This window comes from Gavia stellata, chromosome 5 (genome assembly GCF_030936135.1).
Source record: "Gavia stellata isolate bGavSte3 chromosome 5, bGavSte3.hap2, whole genome shotgun sequence".
Classification (NCBI taxonomy): domain Eukaryota; kingdom Metazoa; phylum Chordata; class Aves; order Gaviiformes; family Gaviidae; genus Gavia; species Gavia stellata.
Window position 1 is genome coordinate 29,689,095 of NC_082598.1, and position 23,221 is coordinate 29,712,315.

The 23,221-nt window shown below is 34.4% G+C and overlaps 1 protein-coding gene across 1 annotated transcript in view; it reads right to left on the reverse strand.

Moving 5' to 3' along the window:
• FRYL (FRY like transcription coactivator) overlaps positions 1–23,221 on the reverse strand; it is a 161,541-nt gene that overhangs the window by 21,200 nt on the left and 117,120 nt on the right. Inside the window, exons 38-53 of the mRNA XM_059818101.1 lie at positions 22,817–22,920; positions 22,086–22,271; positions 20,182–20,386; positions 19,089–19,210; positions 18,422–18,612; positions 17,621–17,715; positions 15,759–16,366; positions 15,028–15,125; positions 13,636–13,806; positions 12,482–12,622; positions 10,141–10,338; positions 8,726–8,887; positions 8,370–8,444; positions 6,646–6,822; positions 3,732–3,935; positions 2,682–2,852 (exon numbers count right to left, since the gene is read on the reverse strand). Of these exons, the coding sequence (XP_059674084.1) occupies positions 2,682–2,852; positions 3,732–3,935; positions 6,646–6,822; positions 8,370–8,444; positions 8,726–8,887; positions 10,141–10,338; positions 12,482–12,622; positions 13,636–13,806; positions 15,028–15,125; positions 15,759–16,366; positions 17,621–17,715; positions 18,422–18,612; positions 19,089–19,210; positions 20,182–20,386; positions 22,086–22,271; positions 22,817–22,920 (2,908 nt within the window). The remainder of the gene's footprint in view (positions 1–2,681; positions 2,853–3,731; positions 3,936–6,645; positions 6,823–8,369; positions 8,445–8,725; positions 8,888–10,140; positions 10,339–12,481; positions 12,623–13,635; positions 13,807–15,027; positions 15,126–15,758; positions 16,367–17,620; positions 17,716–18,421; positions 18,613–19,088; positions 19,211–20,181; positions 20,387–22,085; positions 22,272–22,816; positions 22,921–23,221) is intronic.

Genomic DNA, 23,221 nt, shown 5'->3' on the forward strand with positions numbered 1-23,221 from the left:
CTTCCCTCTTCCTCCATTAGCGTTGCTGCACTCATTAACATTGCTATATTGAACAGAGGAATTGAGATTTAGTTCATTTACGATGAATCCATTCGAAACCTTTTACTGGATTTTTCTGTGGAATAAAAATAACACTTTCTTGTACTTGCTATTTCCTAAAGGCACAAATTATCACACATTTTCATTCTTAGTATGGTGGTCTTGGCATATCCAAGACTGGTCAACAAACCTTTAGACAGCTTCTAAGCATACACATCAGTCTAAACAGATCCTCTGACAGATAAATAACTGTACACATATTAGAAAAGACAATTCAGCTTTAAACAGAATGATATAATTTTCTTTCACAGTGATCCTAACCTTATCTCACTTTGACTATGGTACTCTGCAATGTGGCAATGCTGTCATTTGACACAGCTAGTGACCTCACTTCTAATGCCTCTTTTGTAAAAGTTAAATCTGGAATTTTATTGCACGGAACAGCCATTTTGTCACACTGAGCAGCTAAGGCACATGGGAATGCAAGACACTTCGACATTAGAAACATTTTGATAACTGGCACTTCGCAGGCAATGAAATGCCTGTGTTGAAAGAGTTATAAAGTATATGAGCACAGGAAAAAACAACTACACTATGCTACGAGTTGTGCAGTGTAACAATTCAGGACAAAATTAGTTTTAGTGGCTTAACAAATTTTTCTGAGTTGATAGTGTGCATATTTTCAAGCTCATTCTGTTAAGAGGCATAAAGCCGACTCTTCCTTTTAGCAACAAAATCCAACTAGATAGCTAACTCTTGCAGAGAGATAACTTTGAGTGTTTGAACTGTGCTTGAAAGAAGCATATGTATTTGAATCCCATACTCTAACAAGCACAAAATAAACCTTGAACACATCACATTTAGCAATTGCATTTATATGCATTTGCAGTCTTTTTATTTTTTTTTTGATATTGCAATTTTTTCTGGATGCTGCTCAGTCATGAAATTATTTTACAGCCCAGTTTAAATGTTTTTAATATTTTTAATCACATTGGTGCTTTCTTTGTGTGAATGTTTTCACCTGGATTATTAGAAGTATAGTGATTTTATGAAGGGAGCTGCAGAAGAACAATGAATCCAAATATAAAGGCAGTCCCAGAAAGAACTACGAAAATGTAAAAATGAATTACAGCTGAGACTGTACCCAATCGAACAACAGAGAAGATGAAAGTTCTACCGTGGTGAATTTCATTCTATAAAATCCCAGCTTATATATCACTTCTCCCTTTTGAAATCTTAACATAAAACATCTATCCTATGTGGAAAAAAAAATCATCCAAATCAGTGTTCTTCCTCACCCAAAATTCTACTGGAACAAAAATGCATGTTGTAGACAAGCAGATGAAGTGCTAACAGAACAGTTTGTTTGACAATCTACGCACAGGTGCTCTACAAAAGTTGAGACAATTTATCAATTCCAATATAACCAAACACTTTTTTAAAAAAAGCATATAGATAATCATAATGGGAAAATATGAAAAATGTGAGAAAAAGCTGTTTTATAAAAGTCACAATATTACACTTTTAGAAGGTGAGAATTTTATCCCAGGAAACCAGTCACCCATACTTTCCTTTTGTTGTACTCTGTCTTTGTTCTTACAGTTATCTTCATTAAATGTTAGCTAGGTGAGTGGTTTGCCTGTTAATAAGGGTGATTTTTCTATGTAGCAAACAGGAAGACTAGAGCCTTTGTTCAGAAACTCCAGTCACTTCAACCTGTCAGTTGACTGTTGAAACCAAGTAGGCTGAAGACTCATTCTTAAGTGTAAACCATGCACTGGTTATTCAAATACACACAGGAATAGCTTAATTTTCTGGAAAACTCAATAAAACTACATTCTGTTAAAGATGGGATTAGCAATGCTTATCCAAATAAAAATAAGATTGCCCGTAGCATCAATAATTTTAACTGAAGAGGTAGAAAGTCCACCTAAACCAAGCCACTTCAAATTCAAGAAAAAACCCAGCATATTGAGGTTTTAGCTACAACTGCTAAATATTGTAGGAATTGTAGCAGATGAGAGTTTTATTTTAAATGAGGTTTTTAATTTTAAATTATGCAGATAATTTTAAAAACCAAGAAACTGAAGTACTCACAGATTTGCAGGCAGCCATTAGCTTGAAATCTGTCTCAGTCCACACAGGCCTTTCCAAAAAAGTATATCACTAGCATCTGTTGTCCTTTTTAAAGGATTATTTAATGGAACCAACTGCTAACACAGCTGGCCTGAGGTTTTATTCCCATATAGCACCAATCACATTAACCCAAAGAAAGCAAATAAAAAAAAGGGGGGGGAGGGAATAAAAAAGTATTTGAAAGAAAATGTTGCTCAGGAAGAATTTCAACCATATCAGGTAAAAGCATCTTGAATATTAGCCTATTTTCATTCTGCACCATGAAATGATCATCATCCGCCCTTCAAGAATATTTTTAACCTGTGGTAAGTTCCCTCAGTCCAGCCCAAGTAGTTTTCATACTGAGGGAACATTTTGTAAGAACATTCCAACAGGTTAGAAATATTTAAAGCAAATCAAATAATCAGTGTAACAGATGAAAATTCAGTTGAAAAGAAAGCCAAAGTTGCTACTAAACACTAGAAGGAGCCCAAATCAGCCATGCACCAGCCCACATTTCTCCCCACCTCAGGCAGCTGGTTGCTAGAGTTATCTAGAGAAGAAGCCTCCAAACTTGGAGTCTCAGTTCTGATTTGAAGCACCTCTTCTGTTCCCACACTGCTAGTGGAATCTTGAGACTGAAGTGATAAACCAGCATGATCTGATATTGTTTCCTCTATGGCAGAATCGCTGTTTAACTAAGACAGAAAAGAAAGAAACATGAAATTCTTCATAGTTTATCGAACATATAAATTAAAGGGAAAAAACACATTAGTTTTGAAATAGGCTGTTTCAGTATGGTTAGCCATTTGAATTTATTTACATATTATGAGTTTAACAGCTTTACACTAAAACCATTACAAGCATCACTGCAACAATGAACTCTGAAGAGAAGTTTGAAATTATCCTTGGTATCCAGAAAATTATTTCCTTTCTTGTTCTTAAAGGTCTTTGGCACTGGTGAAATGCTAGACCGAAAACACTGAAGAGCAGAGCTCTTTGTTATGGGCAACATTAAAACAAACTTTGCCTAAAGTCTGAAAAGCAGCATGCTATCCCTGCTGCTCCCCACCCAGTCTATTTTTTCCTAATTTCATGTATGTAATGCAGAGAGACTTCTGAGTGGCCAGCATTCTTGATTTTTCTCAGTTATATGTACATGTGGTTCAAAATTCATAATTAAATTAGCAATTTCAGTGGTTAAACACAACTGAGGCTCCCATGGGATCACTTACTGCTCTTGTTCTTTTTTAGTATTTTGGGGTTTTTTTTGAAGCTAGGAATCCACAAAGACACACTTTATATATAACATATGCAGTTTTGCACTTATATTTAAACAAATATAGTAAGTATAAAGACACTGAAAAAATGAATGTTGTACTAGAATTATAAACCTGCTACGTACCACCAGTCAGTGGTGGTACCCTTCATTGATGTTGTTATGAAAAAGAAGCTTAGCCACATTAATTTAGTTCCTCTCTAGTTCACTAAGGCTGAAAGTGTGAGCCGTACTTATCCATTAAAAGTGCAAGTGAAAGCTGAAATTCTCAGATTCTTTTCACAGAAGAATAACCTACCATCTGCGAACGAGACAGTATCTGACTTGCAGTCAGGGCTGCTTCTTCTTCTGAAGACTCATCAGTGTCTTCCTGGTTGGTCAAATTCAAGCTGGGTGTGCTACCAGAGTACTGACATTCTTGAAGAGACGGTGTGTCTCCTTTGTCAATACTGTCAAGAGAGCGCCTACGAACACCCCAGTTGAAGTTGTCCATGCTTTCACCCTGTAATAAAAAAAGTTTGCACACATATGTATGTACGAATTTCAACATAATAAAATTAATACACAAATGCAACACAGAAAACACAAGTAGTGAATTAATTATGAACAGAGTTTCAATCAGCCCTTTAATTTTATTAAAATTTTAAATACCTTGTTAAATGATGTTTGTAGATAAATTAAAATATATGGCAAATGAAGTCAAAATCTTTTGAATAACTTCTTGGAAAGTAAGTCAATATATAATCTAGAACTATATCAGTATCAATTTTATATATCTGACTAGAAAGTACAAACACACCACAGACAACAACAGATGAACAAGCCAGGACACCAGGCTGCAACTTACCTGCAGCTCCTGGTTAGCAAAAAGGAAAACACATATAATTAGAAAGAACGAGGACAAACACTTAAAGATACTCTAGAACCAGGGAAAAATGTTTTATTACATAAGATTTGCCAACAGTAAAAGACTGATTCAAGCTCTGGAAAAAAGCTTTAGTCAAAAAGCTAGGATTTAAAATAATTTCTCTTTCTAATGGGAGATTGATTAAAAAAATAAACAAACTGAAGACAAAACAGTAAAACCAGCATGCTTATGATACATTTTCTCTAGCTTAACATGTAAAGCAACTGTTTCAACAAACATTAGATGAAATTCTTTAACTAACAGACATGAATCTAACCTGACCACATCCAACCGACAAAGCACCATCAACGTTAATTATATACAGGTTGTAGAAAAAATGACGTCTTCATTAACTGTTTTACCAGCTACTTTGTGTCAGTTTTATGAAATACACCCAAAACACCAATAGCTGGATCCTTTCTGTTTGCACGTTTTGAAGCTGGGAAACTTGGGTTTCAAACATCCAACACGCTAAATGAAATCCGTATCTTGAAAACACTATTGTTTTAATTCACAAATACAGTAACGGTCTTTGATTTTCTCAAGCACTTTGTCAAACTTCAACAATTCATCTCAGCAGGATGGAAAACCTGATCAGTTCACTTCGCTAGTCTACAGACAGTTACTAAAATACCACATCTAGCCCCAAATGTGCAAGTATGGGTTTGAAAACTGCTCTAACAGAGTGAGTATCTCTTGTGGTGACTTAGGAGATCATCATGACGCATTAAATAAGCAAAGCAAGCTAAACATTTTGTAGTCTCTTGCTCTCTTAGTGATTTGTTTTGCTCCAAAAAAGGTGAAAAGTTATGGCAAAGCAAAAGAATCCCAACTACAACCAAGAATACTACTGTGGGCTGAAGCACTTAAATTTATTCTGAATATTACTCAGATTTTAATGTAAAAGCCCCAGTTCATAGTGTTGACATTTAATTATTAGCAACAAAGAACATTCTATATTTTTGGTGCAAAACTAGGCAGCTCTTATATCAAGTGCACAATTTATATGTAATGCCCTAAATTTGTATAATTCTGTGCTGCTGCTTTTTTTTTTTTGCAAGCATAGGACTACACATTGCATATAGGCAAGTAATGAGAAAGAAACTGTCTTTTCTTCATTATGATCTGCTATTAAAATAATACAGAAAATGAAGTTAAATGTTAACTTGGTTTGGCAAAGTTTTCAATTTTTGGCAACCTACCTGCAAAGCCCCATCAAGTATTAAAATAATGTTTTACTACTACTGAGCCTTGATTCTGAACTGTTTGACTACTTGCATTCAATACAGGAAATTTTATCTGTATAGCGTGTGGTCACATATATGCAACAGACCATAATGAACCTGTATTTTTCCTAGAAGATGCAAATATTGGCTGAAGTGAAGCAATACACAGGAAGCATGAAGAAAGTAAGATAAAAACTGAAGTATTAGGGGAAAAAAAGCAAGATTTTTTAAAAAGGGCTAGATTAATCAGGAGAAGAACAATCTTAGTGTTTAGATAGGCAGATATTCTTCTTAGTAGATTGTTGACTCACAACCTGCAAGGGTCTCCATTACTAATTCAGTATTTTATACAGACTGTAACAAAAGCACTGAAAGAAACCACAAAGCATTTGATTTCTTCTCCCCAGTCCTTTTACAGTCATACTTTTAAGCTTCAGCAAATTCTGGTCTAAAGCCTTTTATTTATCCCAATCAATCGTTAAGAGAATCTTTACTTTTTCTTGATATTTAATTTTGTTTTACCCTCTCCTCTCTCCTTTTTGATAGGAGAAGTGGAGGAAATGTAAGAACTGCAATCAACCACATATAATGTAAAAGTCAATGCAAGCAATTATGGCGACTAAGTCAATCGTATATAATGAGACAGTATATCATACAGTTTGTAAGTTTGAAAGCTATTCTTCATGTTTTCAAAATGCAGAAACATATCAGGAACAAAGATTATGCCATTTTCTTAACATATTGTTCCATAATTAAGTTTTCTACTGCATGACACCCAGGTGTTCATCCTGTCATTGGCTTACACTGTCATATCACTTCACTTGCAGATTAAGTCACTTACCCCTCCAAAAAAAATCCCAACTCTCCCCCAAAAAACACCCGACAATTTGCAACAACTTAACACTGCAAAGTTTGTGACACAGGTTTCTTTGTCAAGCAAGTTAAGTTCAATCATGTCATAAATTCTTCCCAATTGGACTAGTTAGAAGAGCTGCCAATTCCTTAGAATTGCACCAACATAACCTAATTTTTAAAATGTTCTCAAATGGAAAGACACAGAAGAAATCCCAAGGTCTCACCTCTGCATCTTCCAATTCAACATCTAAAAAGTCAAAGTCTTTAAAAACTCCAAATTGTTGTTCACTGGTATTGTCTTCTACAGCCACTTCCTCCTCTTGAATTACTTCTTCTGTTGTTGAAATAAGGCTAGTTTGTTGATCTCCAACTTCCAAGTCTTCATTAGAAGAAAACACAACCTGCAGATATGGGTAAAAATAGAAATAAAAACTTCCAATTTCTGTAACTCCAGAAGTCAGCTATCCTGCTTCCCGCAATTTAATGGCATTAGTGTCAGTTAGCGTACCACTATCACGGTAATACTAGGGCAAGCGCAGACTGCAATTTGTTTCAAGACTAGTTGGATTTTAAACTACATCTTTAAACTAGTGATACCAATCTCTCCTTACTGTAACTGAGAGCTGCAAAGGTACAAATAACGAGAAAAATATATCCCTGAACCTCAATTTTCATAACCACAATATTAGTCAAACTTAAGAACAGAAAATCCACCATAATCATCATACACATGACACAGGCCATATCATTTTCAACTACCAATTTCTGTGGAAGGACTGTATACCTTTAAAAAGGCATCCAGTGCTGGCTTCCAGTGATGATAATCCTCACAAATTACAATTTGCTGTTTATTTCCATTTGAATTTTTTAAAATATCTTCAGTTTCAGCTTTCAGGCATCTAATTTTATTTATTTTAACCTCCTCCACTAGATTAAAGATCCACCTCCCATCAATATTTTTCTGCAGCTAAGAACTTCTACGTCACAATAAAAAACTAGATTCTAGATGATAACTGAGGTAGGCTACTTACTTTATTTTAAAAGCTCTTAATGTCATCACCACCATTAACCTTAGTATGCCAACGGGGGTCTTTTCTGTGCCATACACAGAAGTAACACCATCAGCTTATTTTTACTCAATAGTTAAGACTATTGTTCCTACTAATACCCATGTTAGTTTGAAGGTATGTGATCCATTGGTCATTTTCAATGGATCCTATGGCATTTTCAATACAGCATCAACACCCTTGTGGCCCTCAGCCACCACTGCCACTTCTCGCTAAAGCGCCTCTTATTTATAATGGACTAGATAGAGATTTACTCAGAACAGGAGAGACCTAGTTCAAGCCCCTCTTCTAGGCAAGACAATTAAAATTCATGTGCAGCCTCAAACATACAACACGCTATTTTCTGGAGTGACAGTGTAGTCCTGGCTCTTCTGTGAAGAATGTAAAATGCTGACAAAAAATATTAAGTATTAGTCTGATCAATGGAGCTTCTTAGTAGTCAAGTAATTTAATTTGGAGACTAAAGATTTGAGTTCCAATCCAAAGACTTCAAAAAAATCTTGTTTTGATAACCACATAAGATAAAAATTAAGAATTAATCCTAGTAATTTATCTTTGCTTTAAAACATGTAGTCCTCCACCTATAAAACTGACCTAAATTCATTGAGATGGCTACATTAGTTTTGGCTGAATTTAAATAATGCTTTGAAACCTGTCCAGTAAAAAACGGTGCCCACTAGACTTGGACTTCTTGAGGAATAATAGTAATTCATTACTTATGAGTCCATCTCTTTTTAATTCTTTGATTGGATTTGTGAATGACTGAACCAAAATGAGTTTGTCAAAACCCACTCTTCATAACTTCACAATACCTGAAAACGCAATAGCATTCCAGCACTACTGGAATTTAAAAACCAAAACAAACCACCATCACCACTTACTGAAGGATTCTTGGGAAGACCTGATTCTGGACCACACAAAGAAAGCACGTTCATTAGCTTCTCCCTCGTTCTTCTCTGAAAAATATACCAAAGAAAATCACATAGCAAGGCATCTGCTGGAGGTCCAGGTAAAAATGTAAAAAGTCTGCATTTTTAACTAGTCATCTCGCATGCTGACATCTCTGAAAAGATTCTTACCATTTTTTCTTTTCACCAGTATTAGCTTTTAGTTTATGCTAATTATTTATTGTTTTCCTAAGACACAATATAGATGTCAAATTACATTTCAACAATTTTTTTTATACATTCATAAACAGCAATTAATATATTTATAATGTGCTTGAGACACAACGTACCTGAGATAGTTGTGGTCTCTTCCAGCTGACAGGAACTAATGCATTTGAATTGGAGCCCGATGAAGTGGAAGAAGTGCTCCGGGTGACAGCGATGACTTTTGGCTTCCCATTTCTACCAGCTGCACTGTGTTGATCACCATACTTATTCCCAATAATTGGTGTCTATCAAAGACAATAAATACTTTCTTAAAATTCACATGCATATTAATAAAGACTACACATTTGATTTCAGAACTTAGTATTATATAAAATGTAGGAGGGTTTGTCTGTTTGTTTGTTTGTAAGCACTGTATGAAGCCCATGCCTAATCCACTGAGCATGGGTACACTGGCAAATACAAAGCTGAACACTTCTACTCTATGCAGCAGACTGCCATTCTGCTGACTTGTGGTTTTTTGAATTATGCAAGTTTTATGCTGATGATCCAGTTATATTTTTTAAACATGCTTTAAAAACAACTGTCTTCTAAGTTTAAAAGATGCAAAGCTTCTCTATGGAATCATTCACAGACATGAACAAATTGTTTTCACAGACCAGCAACTGCACTAACACACACAATTCTGAAAACCAAAGATCAAATTCAGCCCTTTTGACAGCAAATGCTACTCCAGTGAACTCTGGGGGAATTCTTGTCTCTCAGTTATCTGCATGCACTGAAATTACCAGTAAGGAATTAACTTACCAATTTAAGTAATGCTCTTAAGACGTCTATATCTCCAGTTATTGTCTAGGGTCAGCTTCAACCAGCAGCCCTTAGTTTTGATTACTTCTAAAATTTCTACAATTTTCACATCCCTATATTACACTGCAGTCATTTGGCTATGCTCCCCTTTTCAGACATGGAATGAGTATCAGCTGTATTAATACATAATTTTCAGTTCTAATGAACCGTAATTGGGGGTAGGGGGTGTTGGTTTTAACTACAGGAGGGTTTTTCTCCAGTTGTGTCCACCTCACACTGAGGTTTCTATATTCTGTATCCTACTCCCTCCTCTAAATTTTCTCTCCCTTCCAAAGTCATGCCAAAACTGCAATACAGGGTTTTAATCCTCTCAGTCCTTGAATGCACAACCCTTCATTTGATGAAAGCCTGGAATTTTCAGCTGCAAGCAGCAGCCAGCTGCATTAGCCTGCTCTCTGACACAGCTGAAGTATCTTTGAGAATAATCCTATTGACATTTAGTAATTAACTCTCCAGACATTCAAAGGGGGAAAAAGGCAAAAACACAACATAAAAGAATTCAAAGTTTATCTTTCAGTATGACTCTAATTATATGTATGTAAAACTTCAACATCTGCCATTCTTGAAAATGATACTTATTTTAAAATGTATAAATGCAGAAGGCTAACAGAAAACAAATCTGAGTTTGCAACAGAAAGTAATTATTGCATTGTAATTTAAATATCATAATTACCTCTGATATATCAAAATGAAAATCTAAGGTCTTCCCTGGTAGCTCCTTGGAGACATTGTTAAAAATTTTTGTGAAAGATATTTCAGGAGAACCTATGTCACCTCCATAAGACTTTGGAATATCATTAGGTACAACAAGGCTTGCTGATCGAGACACCACCAGTTTCAAAATATTAAGGGCTTCCTTCCAATATGGACTCTAAAGAGAACATGCAAAAATCACAAAACAATCACTTCAAACAAGACAGTAATTTTTAATGTACAGTAGGATTTTGCACTGATTCATTTGAAGATTCCCAAAACCAAAAGCTCTAATCTTCTACACGCGGCTGCAAAGTGCAAGCACAGGTGAGCAGCTTTGGACCTTGAAATGCCAGGAAGGCAGCAGCAAGGCACCAGGTCATCCCACAGCGGGCTGTCAGGTCCAGTCAGGTTCACTAGCTCCAGGTCACAGTGCCAGCCACACCAGGTCCTGTACCACGTCCCTCACTCCCTGTGTTTACACTATGGTTTTTACCATTGTCTGAAGTATCTGCCCTTCATGCCAGTGAAGATAAAAATTGATAGCATTTAAAAGCAAAACAACTTTCACCTCCGGCATCTTTCATTATTTTACACTTATGGGCAGAGTACACCAAATTTGAAACAGAAAAAATATTTTGTGCTTTATATTTCCTCATGCATTTCGAAGATCTTAAAAAAAAAAAAAAGGCAAAAACATTTACAAGGTTTTTATATAGTATCAAACCGATGGAGTGCTTAAAAAAGCCAGGGCAAAAGTATGAGAACATAACAGGCAAAGCCTGAGTTAAGTGCACTTTCCTTAAAAAGGTGATTAAGGTAATGTAAATAATTCAGCAGTTTCAACTACAGAGATTGTGGACTGGATCACAGAAGAGACCAAAAGCAGCACCTTGGGAGGGGTAAGATTTATACTCCTGAAAATGTTACGATTCTACCTGAAACTTAAATCTTCCAGTTTTTGAAATCTGCAGGATGTCTGGTTGTTTTTTCGTTTGTTTGTTTTTAATTAGGATGCCATGTTTGTTAAAATATTTTTTTAATTGTATTAAAAAAATAAACACCACTTTCAATGCTCTAAGTAGTATATGCTTCTGTCTATGTAATGAGAGCCTTCAACAAACTCCTGAATTTCTATCCATTATAAAAATAAAAAAGTAGTCTCAAACTTGAAGCATCCTGTAGCAACTTACATTTATTAAGATGCATTGCGATTGCAGAGGACAAAAAAAAAATCAGCTTAGTAGCACCACATTTAAACAAGGCATGTTCATTTATGATCTCTTCTTTTGTCATCTATCGTAACATGTTTTACTGTATCAAAAATATATAGGCTTCTCTGGCATATTTTTTGCGAGTACCATTATTTTGATAGCTAACATCTTCCAATTAAGATTACATTCCATGGTAGTGTGGGCTTGCATAGAAGGCTCAGAGAAAGGTTAGAATTGAAGCAAGCAGCCGTCAGGCCATGAAAACTATAGTTATGCTAATCATTCCATGTTGCCTAATGCACTCTGACAGGAGCACAATATCTAAAGTACATATCCATCAATAACAAAACATCCAGGAACACTACTTTTCCTGGTTAATTATGATTAAACCATTTGACTGAAATACATTTGGCTGTAATGGAATTCATGAAAAAGAAAAGGGGGGGGGGGAGGGAGGCGGGGGAAGAAGAGAATGTTGTACACTGAAATGGTTTTACGCTCCAGGCCTTTTCATAAAAATCTTCAAGCAAGATGCTAGACCTTCTTTCGCAAAATAGATTTTCAGTAAATTGTGTTCCAAGTACAAAGGATCAAATTACCTAGGGCAAAACACTATTGTTCATCTTTTGGGGACTTTCTTTAATAAAAAATGCACTTGAATTCATTAAGATGCACCTTAATGTTCCTCACAGATACATTAGTGAAAGTGATTTAAACATGCATTTGACTGTAAAACTTCCTTTTGAAAACATATACACTTAAATAAAACATTTGCACAGTATTTAGCAGTAAACTTTTCCTTATATTTTAATAGTTCAAGGATCATCTGCTATAACTACCTATGCAGAGTTGCCCACATCCATAACTAGAAGCATATTCATCCAGGTAACTTTTCCCACAAGACGTAAATCAAATTGGACAAATATATAAGCATATAATGAATTAAGTGCATAGAACAAAAAATAGAATACTATGGAATCTGACTTTGAACAACTCTTTTTTTTTAACTGAAATAAATTCATTCTCAAAAAAAAAAAATCGAAGTGTAATCTCACTACCACTTTTATGGTAAGTAGAAAGGCTTTTATAGTTTTTCAGAGTACCTACCTGAACATATTTACCAATAACTTTTATGATTTCCAAATTAAACTGCTTCACTGGTGCTGTGGATAGGTCAATATGACTCAGAAGACTGTAAATGAGCTGCAGTAATGACTGTTGCATACTCGATAACCCTTTCTCTAACAGCTAAAAAAAAAGTTTAAAAAAATACAGAATTTATTTAGGGCCTTTAATGGTAGCAAAAAGTGAAAACAAACATTAAAATACAGTTAACTTCCATACATATTTATTTTTCCTTTCAAGAAACTTAAGTGTACCACTTCATGTTTTTCGAAATTTTATTTTAGCATAAAAAAATAATGTAATGCAACAGAACAATGTTCTCCAGCCTAAATCAGATTGTTCCCTGAATTTTGACATGTTAGCACAGATCTAAAACACCTAATAATAAAATACTTCTCACTAAATAAAAGCATTCATACAAACTCAAAATCTCAAAGCTGCATGAAAAAAGTTACACCTACACCTTAGAGAAGGCTAGTATACACAAGCTTACAAACAAAATAAGTACGTATAAATTCATTCATGAAAAGGATAATAATATTTAAAAAAAAAAAATCTTCATCAATTTGAAGTGATATACTTCAAGGACAAGCTCTACCAAACTTTTCACACGAGGTACTTTTTCAAAGGTAGTAACAGTTTTCCTGTATGAATGGCTGGCAGAACCATATACTGAATTCTATAATTTAAATGATCTTTGATTATATACTGTGCAATACTTGCAAATTGAACTTTGAAATTAGTTTTTAGGTTGTGATAAGGCCACCTTTAAATGCATATATGGCTAAAAACCATCTCTTAAAATTTGCACCAAGTATATTTTGCTAAAGCCAAGACAGTGTGCACATTTTATTCATGTAGAGCAGAATATAAATATCTATTACAAAACACTACTATCATAAAAAGGGATATTTTATTAGAGGGATTAGTATTTCAACGCACATTTAAATTGTTGCACTCCAAAATGGTAGCAGTCATCCCTTTTCTATATCCTAGAACATTTTATTATTATTCTCCCATTATGGAAGATGTGCTTTCTTCCCCCCAATATTCAGAATCACAAAAAATTGGCAATGAGTAAATATAATGTTGATCACAGATTGTCAACATGAGATACACTTTTATTGAAAACTTACCTCTGCAAGATAAGTTACAAGGTTAAATGTGGCATCTGAGAAAGAGTCATGCAAGTATCTACACACCACATTAATCCAGTTAGAACAGTCTCTGGAATAGCTGTGTGTACTATATAAACTCATCATATGAGCCAGATTGGCAAGAGTTGGTGATTTCTCCTCTGCACAAACCTGAAAAGCAAAAAGCCTATTTAATTGTATTAGAAATGACAAATTTTTAAGCTAAGCATTCACAAATCATTATGAAGTCTTCCCAGATTTCACTCTATTTTCCAATAACTGAAATCAAACTAGTCGTACAAGCAACATCTACAGTTTCTGTTGAATTTTGGAGCCTGGCAATTCACTAAAAAACTAGTAGAGAGAATTAGTTAAGAGGCTTGAGTTGCTTTTTCAAATAAATAAATAAATGCATCAGGTGTAAATAACAAAAATTTAGCTCCATGTTCCTGAATGGGCAACTGCACTCAATAGGCATTCATAAGCCTTGACCTGTCTTTCCTTTTTCTTTTAAGCCTAGACCAGCCCTTGCCTACCAGCTTTACATTTATCAGAGCTACAAGGGCTTGGCAGTAGTACCTGCAATAGCGGTACTGTGGCACCCATGCTCCAAGTTTATCTGCTACTCATATCAAATGTACTTTAACTAGCTCCCCTAGCTAGTAGTGCATGTATTTAAGGGACAACAGTAATTTTTGGATTTGCATCAGGCATGTAGTCCTTCCAGGTGGCCTGCACACAGTTAAGTGATTTACATTATCACAGTTTGGGAAGCCAGAGGGCTATGACTACATCTCCTACGATAGACAGCACTTTCTTATTCCCCTTTCCACATTCTTCCTTAAAATGCAGGCTGTCAGGGCAGCGTACCACCAGCCTGGCTGGAGACTGTTGGTGTGTACCATGTACTGCTTTAACGGACACTACAGTTCAGAAATATTCCAAGGTTAATCACTGTGTACAAGTAACAGAAAGAACATAGTACCTTTTCTTCTCTACCTACCAGTCCAAAAGGTAAGGATCACCTCCTTACCCTAAGTAAATTAGAAAGTGTGCTTAAAAATTGATTAAGTTTATATTTAAAATTACAAGCTGCAAAATCAGACAAGTAAGAAAAAGTAACTGATATCATTAATAAGTAAATTTGTTCTTTACATCTAAAGTTTATAGAATAAGCAAAATGTGTTTTTTCATTGACAAAAGGAAACTCAGGGGTTGATATGAGGACCAACTATATAAATCAGGACTGGATCACATCTTTAAGATACAACATTTTATAGTTATTTCTATGGGACTATTAGAATCACGTGAAAGTACTGCAAAAGTGAGCAGAAAAATACAGCAATGCAGGTAATAAACTCCTGGATACTCCCCAAGCATCATTGTACATACCTTTGCTATCCTGTCCGCTGTTTCTTTACAGAACTGAGTTGGGTTATCAAAATGTTGGATCAGATGAGGAAGTAGGCACAAGATGTTTAGAGGAAATCCTGAACACATACACAAACACAGTTATGTGAGACTTAATGATTTTAATATGACTTAATTTGATGTGGAGTTATGTGAGCATGTAACAGCTTTCTGGTATTTAATAAACCTGAAAGCATGATACACATACGTTCATACAGATATATAAATTTTATATGCACACATGTACCTAAGTGTTTGTGTATTTAGAAGTTATATAAATGTGTCTGTGTATAGGTATAAATATGCATAAGATGAAAATAAAATCATCACCGGTCCAATTAAGCAAAACTATCATGAAACTGAACAGCTTTAGGCAGTATAGTCACATTGTTTCAAAAATGTGCAAATGTTTGAAAAAGTACTAATTGAGCTACTTAGCACAGTATCATGAAAGCTAATACATGCGCTCTTAAAACTTGCAAGTAAGTTTAAAGTTAATAGTCAATATACAAAGTTTTTGTGCAGTATTTCTTGGCAGATAATCATAGTCTGTAATGTATTCCCACTATCTAGCACTGCAGTATTGACAACTGCAAAAAGCATTTAACTGAAGGGTGTTTTTTAAAGGCAAATGCATAATCACTACTGATTTTGATTACACTTAATTTGATGAAAAAGTAAATTTTCATTACATATACAGTTACTGAAGATACCTGCTAACTGAGAAGGATCCACTAAAGCATGCCTGGAAATTGTGATGAGTTTACTGAGGAGATGAACTGTCATTTCTTGTGTGGATGCTGAAGTAAAGCCTTTTAGGAAAAGCTGCTGAAGGCCAGGAAAGTTATTCCATTTCAGTTTATTCTGCACCTTTTCTATCTTTTCCCGACTCTCTGATTTATCCAGAGGCAAGTGAATTAGAAGCTTGTTGAGTAGCTTGAGAGCCAAAAGGTATTCATACTCATAATCTGACTCTAGCAACGAAGCCGCAATCCAAAATATGGTGGCCATCAAGTTGACAGGGTCAGTAGTGGGCTGCACATCATACATCCCTCCCTCTCTCAGGGAGGAAAGGCTTCTAGTCCTTGCCAAACTTCCACCATGATTTATCCTTCCATCCATTATATCCAGTGTGTTGCTCCGTCGACGGTCGCCTCTCCGCTCACTGATTAAATTCAGTCTCAAAGAATTACTCCTTGTATTACTGTAGTATCCCAAACAACTGCCACTATTAATGGGACTTGTGCTTAGATTTATCTGTCCAGTGCTTTTCCTATTAGCTGCATACTTGTTTCCCATTACAGAATCATGATATGAGGCTCTAAAATAAGAATCAAGATTACATGTTATTCTATGCAAAATACTTCAGTAACATACAGTTTAGAAAAAGGGAAGAAAGAAAAAAGATTTGACAGTAATCACATATATACACACAGTGAATACTCCGCTTCATCATTGGAAGAGAATTATAATATATAGAAATTCTGTATTTTCATATATTACTAAAATATCCTTACAGCATAAGGACAAGACTGTAGCATCCCATTATGTCTGCTACCAAATGTATTTGTTACAATCCCAGAATAGCAAAATAATTATGTAACAATTGAATAAAATCAGGAAAATTAGCCTATAGCATGTAAAAGATTATCTGCAAATGAAGATCTAGCATTCCAACTTACTTACAGATGTGATAAAGGTAGAGAAATGAATGAATTAATAAATGAAATTATTTACTTATTACCTTATATTTATCTGAAGTATCTGACCTAGAAAAACCAACACCTTCCAGTTCTGATACTGAGAAATTGAAGATATTCCTAGAAATCTCAACATTTTCAAAAACTTTGCCATGAAGTCAAACAAATAAAGATGTCTGTACATTTAGGGATGTTTTTCAGTTTGACAAAAAGTCATTGAGCTAACCGCTCAGACTGTAATGAGACACACAAATGACTCAGACTGTTCAATTACACTTCTCTCATATACGGACAACAAATCTGAGGCCTAAGACAGTAGCATTTGCTGTAACTGGAGAAAGTTCTTCTGTATTAACACTGGAATAAATGTATTTATTGCAGTACAGGAGTTTTCATCTGTGAACCTTAAATTATCCAAAATTATATTTTAAAGATCGGTGCCATTACCTTCATTATACATACGGGGAAAAAATAAGACCCCAAAAAAATTACACTATTAATCAAGGTCAGTAGGGCCTGATTAAAAAAAAAAGTTCTAAATGCACTCAGAGCCTTGATTTTTGAGAAATTTCAGAAGAATTGACAACATTTCAGAATTGAGGAACACCTTGAACACCCTTTTCTTTTTTAAAAATTGGACCCAAGAGGGTAAGTTGGAAAGTTAGCAGAGATTTCTTTTCAGAAAAATCTAGATTCTTCTGAATTTTGCTTGAGGCGGAATGATAAAAACATAAAATAGCAAGCAATTTTGCTATTAGGATACAACTATTCTGCAAAGACAACAAGAAATTATTTCATTACCTTTGTAATACAGATCTTTAATAATTCAAATGTATAAAAATGTGTAATGTAGCTTGACTAATAAAAGAACTTACTGAGAAAGGGCAGAAAGCAGATCATAATGCTTCATGGTTTCAGCCAACGTATCAATAGCAGACTCTAAGGTCAGCAGCAGTTCTATGACAAAACCCTGGGGAAAGCCACAGGTCATTATAAATTATGCAATACGCACAGGGAAGATCACAGAAAATCTACTGAGTAGTGATATAAAAATATAAAATCAGTATCAGTAACTAAATTATTATTTCATGCTTCAATTAGAACACAACCCTGATGAGACAGGTCAAATTAGCAGTATAGATTCACGACAGGAAAGAACTTCAATTTATTTTTAAATATTCACAAAATTCATTCTGGTTTGCATTATTTTAAGGACGGACTTAAGGATGGAGTCATTTAGACTCTCATTTTGCAATGTTAAAAGATTACATCTACTTCTTTAGATGTACAATGACACTAAGTTGGATGGTTGTTAACACTTTATCAAGTTAAGTTCTTAATAAAAGAAAACCTAAATTATTTTTTATATGGCTGATCTCAGGATTCTCTATGAAAGAGAAGGTGTTTTCAGGAAACAGATGTATCAAACTCTCTGAAAGTTCCTACTGCTGTAGAAGAGAATGTGCAACAGCTCATCTTTTCATCATTTCATTAGGTGAAAATTCAGGAAGTGTCACGATTAAAACTGTTTTGATATTTGAAATATCTTTATTTAAAAATAAAAAGCAACTGAATCAAAAATGCTTTTAAATTTTACTGTCATTAAAATAATAATGTAAGTATGTCATTTAGGCAAACTTAGCTTTCTAATAAACTGGGGGGAAAATTTCAAATACCTGAGCTTCTTCTCCTGCATCTCCAACAGTTTCTACTAGTCTGGAGAGAACATCAGAAAGTGTAGATGCAGTAAGAGGCTGCTTCAGAGCCCTGAAAATCTGAAAGGATCTCCCAGCATAATGCCGAGAGGAGCACGAAAGCGCAGTTTGCAAAGCAACTTCACTGAGACGGTGTTCCAATTGAAATCCTCCTACAAAAGCAAATAAATACTCAAGCAACACAATGCTTTATAAAAACCAAACCCACTTGAATTTAATAAAGAGTAAGTTACCAAAGTAATTCCTAACTTTAAAATACTATAATCTTCTACATTTTTTTCAAGCCGTATTACTCTCAAAAATCTTCCCAGGCATATGAACTTGTATTCCATAATACTTAACACTGGAGAAACTTGCAGAGAATAAAACATTTATGATTTGAATAGTAAGTGTCCACAATAAATTAATAAGATATTTTATCTAATTCCTAAAAGATTATATTTAAATCTGTTGTAACAGAAACATGAACTGAAGTGTGCTATGCACAAGAAAAATCTATTATTTATAAGTAGTAAGTGGTCACCTAGAGTGATTTTCTAGATTATCTCTAAACTTACAAGCATTAAAAAAAATTCATTTTGAACATTCTGTCACACATCTATCACACATCGACTGTTTTCTAACATACCTGAGCTAGACTGTTTAAATATAGAGACCACATGCTTTAAAAACACAGTTAACTGTTCAGCACTCTTTATATTAGGGTTCTTGGCCGAAACATCTTCATGATTCCAAAGTGGCCCTCTTTTCCTAAAAATATAAAAATAGAGTAAACATAGCAGAATATAAAACATAGCCTTTGTCATCAATATTACTTAAATGTTAATTTAAACTTAAGGTTAACTGCAAAAGAATCTACTACCTACTGCATAAAAGAAACCATTTAGAACTGCAGACACAAATTGGAAAGAAGTTTGACAACTGTCCAATAATGTACAACAATATGCAAGAAGTTAAGACAAGGTGAAAAGCAATATCAGACCCAACTGAAATAACAGCACAAGTTTAGGAAGATATGTTCTCTGTTAGATAATATTTAGTTATCTAACAAAGAACCAGTACAACTAACACCATTAGACACTTCTTAAAACAACCTCCTTTCTTCCCATTTTTTTCAGAGCAATACACCCCACTATTCTAAATTTAGGCTGATGTAAAGGGTTTCTTCTTGTTGGCATAATTAATCAAAAGCTTTGAGAAACAAGTGGGATTTCAGATTTACCCAATCTTGAAAGCTTTATATAAACTATCACACCAACTGCACAAGTGTTGCTTGTTTTACAGATGTTTTTTGCCACTAATTCATATTTTCTGAATAGCCAGCTCTCTACTATTAGGCAATCTGTAAACTCCACACAAATTGTGTGGCTCCCTAAACGTCTTTATATACTCCAGCCCTAATCCGTCAGTATAGGAATCCTTTAGATGGAAAAGGGAACTCTATAATAAACTGTGTGGCAAGCAAAGATAACAGACCTGTGCAGAACATGGCAAAAGACCTTTAAACACTCAGGACATGAAAGCAGAGGCAAAATTCTCTGAAATTGTTGGAAAGATAGAGTTGTTCCTAAGCTATATCACATAAAAACACTTCAGGATTAAACTGTCTCTTATTGGTGATAAAACAGAGACAAAATTAGACAAAAAGACGCTAAATAGTAAGGGTTTTGCCCTATTTCCACAAAAAACATGTCTTGACAAAATGAAAATTGAAATCTTACCTTGAGGTAATAAATTCTATGAGAGTTTTCACTTTTTCATCCTGCTCTACTGAAATGTCAACCTCATTGAGGATTGTGGTGTGCAGATGAGAAATGGCAGCACTTGTATTTCCTAAACTGATGCTAGAAGAGGTAGAACTTGAACTAAGCCCTGAGTCTGTCATTGGGGAGGGCTGGTAATCAGGTATAAAATCATGAACACCTGCTGAAATAAAAACAAGATTATTATGAGCTGTTGACTGTTAATATTAAATATATAAAAAGAAAAAATAGCCCTCTAAAAATCAATAATTTAGCAAATGTAATGAGAATAATTTCATGGATGCAATAATTTCAAGGAAATCAACAAGTCTGACATATGCAAAGTCTTTACATGACTGGACCCTTAATAAGGAACTGCTAGATACCTTTTTAAAACCACTATATTATGCTTGATTTTGTATTGGTAATACAGTGAAATAACTTCATTGGTCTCTGAGGCATCTCATCTTAGTAAGTTGAGACAAATGATATAAACTACCTCCTAATAATATGCAGAAAATCTTTTTTAAGCTCAGTCCCAGTGTAACTGACAGCATTTTAAACCAGTGCACACTAAGTATTAACTAGTGAATCAATTTTAAGTAGAGCCTCTCTGGCTGCACAGTTTCTCTAAAGTTAACTTAATTTGGCTGCTGTAAGATTTTTCTCTCCATGTAAAAAATTATGTGGCAATAAAATACAACTGTGATAACTCCTCACATTACACCTACATCTACCTACAAGGTGCTAGGAGAAAGTAAACCTGCAAGGAAAAGAGAGTCATGAATCTTTTACTGTAACAACTGTACATAAGTTTGAGACTTACTGACATCTACCACAAATTTTCACTCTACAGAGCTGGATTATTAGCTCGTTCAAATAAAACTGAACATCAGCTTGTCTGACCTTGTGCTAGGCATGCGAACCTGTAATCACCTTATCTTAATTCCCAGCTGGAAATGTTTGATGCTGATCTCATTCTAGTTTCCATCAGACATTTTTATTTCAATAATCACAAAATACTGTGTCACATTTACACAGTTTTACTCAAAACTGCAAAGATTAGAAATGGAATGGTTTGTATAGGTCACCACATAGTTCTGTGAATAGGTTTACACAAAAGAATTCCTCCACTATGCCCACTTTTTAATTCCTCATGGGCATGAATAAAACATTCAGAAAACAGACAAATATTTTCAGTTAGTGACAAAACCACTTCTGATGTGAACAAAATGGAATGAACAGATTGTATAGCAATATGCTGCCACCTACTGAAATAATATGAAATACTAGGTTTCAATAAAATTCAACTATTCAACTAGATTTCAACTATTTCACATTTCTTTAAAAGCTACAACAGGCTCACACCATCAAAATATTACTTTCATAAATATATACATATAAAATATGTAATTTCCTGTATAACTACAATATTGTAACGTTAAGGTGAACATTAAACAGTAATATCGCAAAAGAGTATTCTGATAGCTTATTAAACAACACAATTACAACTGACAAAAGTCAGAAATTCAAAGTTGCTATAAACAAGTGAGAGGTGTATCTTCTTGTTTTTTATTTTCAAGTGCATCGTAAAAACTGCTGTATTATGCAGAGCTCCCTCTGTGTTTTCCGCTATTATTTCATCATTCAATTGTGCTCACAACTCTGATGACTGGGCACAAAGTGGTAACGTGAACTGTCTTCATTTTGACTTAATTAGAATACGTTTTAACCAGCTAGACAGAGCTGAAACAAAATACATTTTAGCGCCAAGTGCTCAGGAAAATATTACAAACAACAGAAATTTTAGTAATGCCTGGAAGAAAAGATAACTTTCCATGACATTTTAACAAGCAACACTTAATACTTAAATTAAAGCATACCTGTGAAAGTATAATCTAAATGGGTAGTTTGTTTGACAGTAAGCACCCTGGACTCATTGAACTCTCTGTTTCTGAGTAGGACAGAAGCAACAGACTGGACATTACTGCCAGATCCCATCACTATCAGCAGATGCAAAAGCAGTTGTTTACAATGCTCATAGACTTCAGGGTGACAGTGGTCAAAACCTAACATAAAAGGAAAACGGAAAAGCTTTATTAAATTCAATGGGCACACTGAATTCAATTATTTAAAAAATAGCAGTATTCACACTGGTCTGTTATATTTTACCAAATAATAGATACATAATTCACTAAATAAGTGATGGTTTTTCAGTGTTTCAATATAAATCCAAAAGCATACCGTTTAACAAACATTAATACATCCTTCTGTTTCTCACATAACAGTAACAGCTTAGGATGTGCTCTGTATGAAAATTACTACACAGAGAAACAGAAAGAAAAAATTTGAATTTACTGTGTCTTCTAGAAGGAAAAAGACGTAAAAGTGGCTCCAACAGAAAGTGTCTTCAAATGACTCCAAAGCCCTCTTAATTATATCCCTATTAATTGAGCTGAAAGATATTTAGTTGAATTTTAAAAAAATATTGTAAATTTTAACAATTAATGAGATTTCAACACAATGGCAAACATTAATTTAAATGTGGAAAAGAACAGTTACATAAATAGCTTCAATTCCTAAGTTAGAAATATTTCTTTAAGAATTTAGTTACCTATAAAAATTGCATGAAGCAAAAGATGCAAGTATCCTCCCCATTCCACCTTCACACTGTGGTCAACTATCAAGTCAGTTAAAAGGATCACTGCTATGTTGCACCTAAAAACCAAAAAATAATTTGTTAGAAGAACATAATGTATGAACTTTATGAAGAGCTGCGAATAGCTTAATATGCTACTAACCAGTACTCTTTAAGTCTATAAACATCCACAAAGTTGTATTAAGGGAAAAGATGAATGCTCACAATGAAGACAGAGAAACTTTAGTCCTCCAAATTAAAAGGCTTAGAAATCTTAAATTGCTAGACCTGTGAGTAAAACCGCAGAAAATAAATCTACTATCTTTATATATTATCTTTAAATCTACTGTCTTTAGCCTCCTATCTTTAAACTACTACATT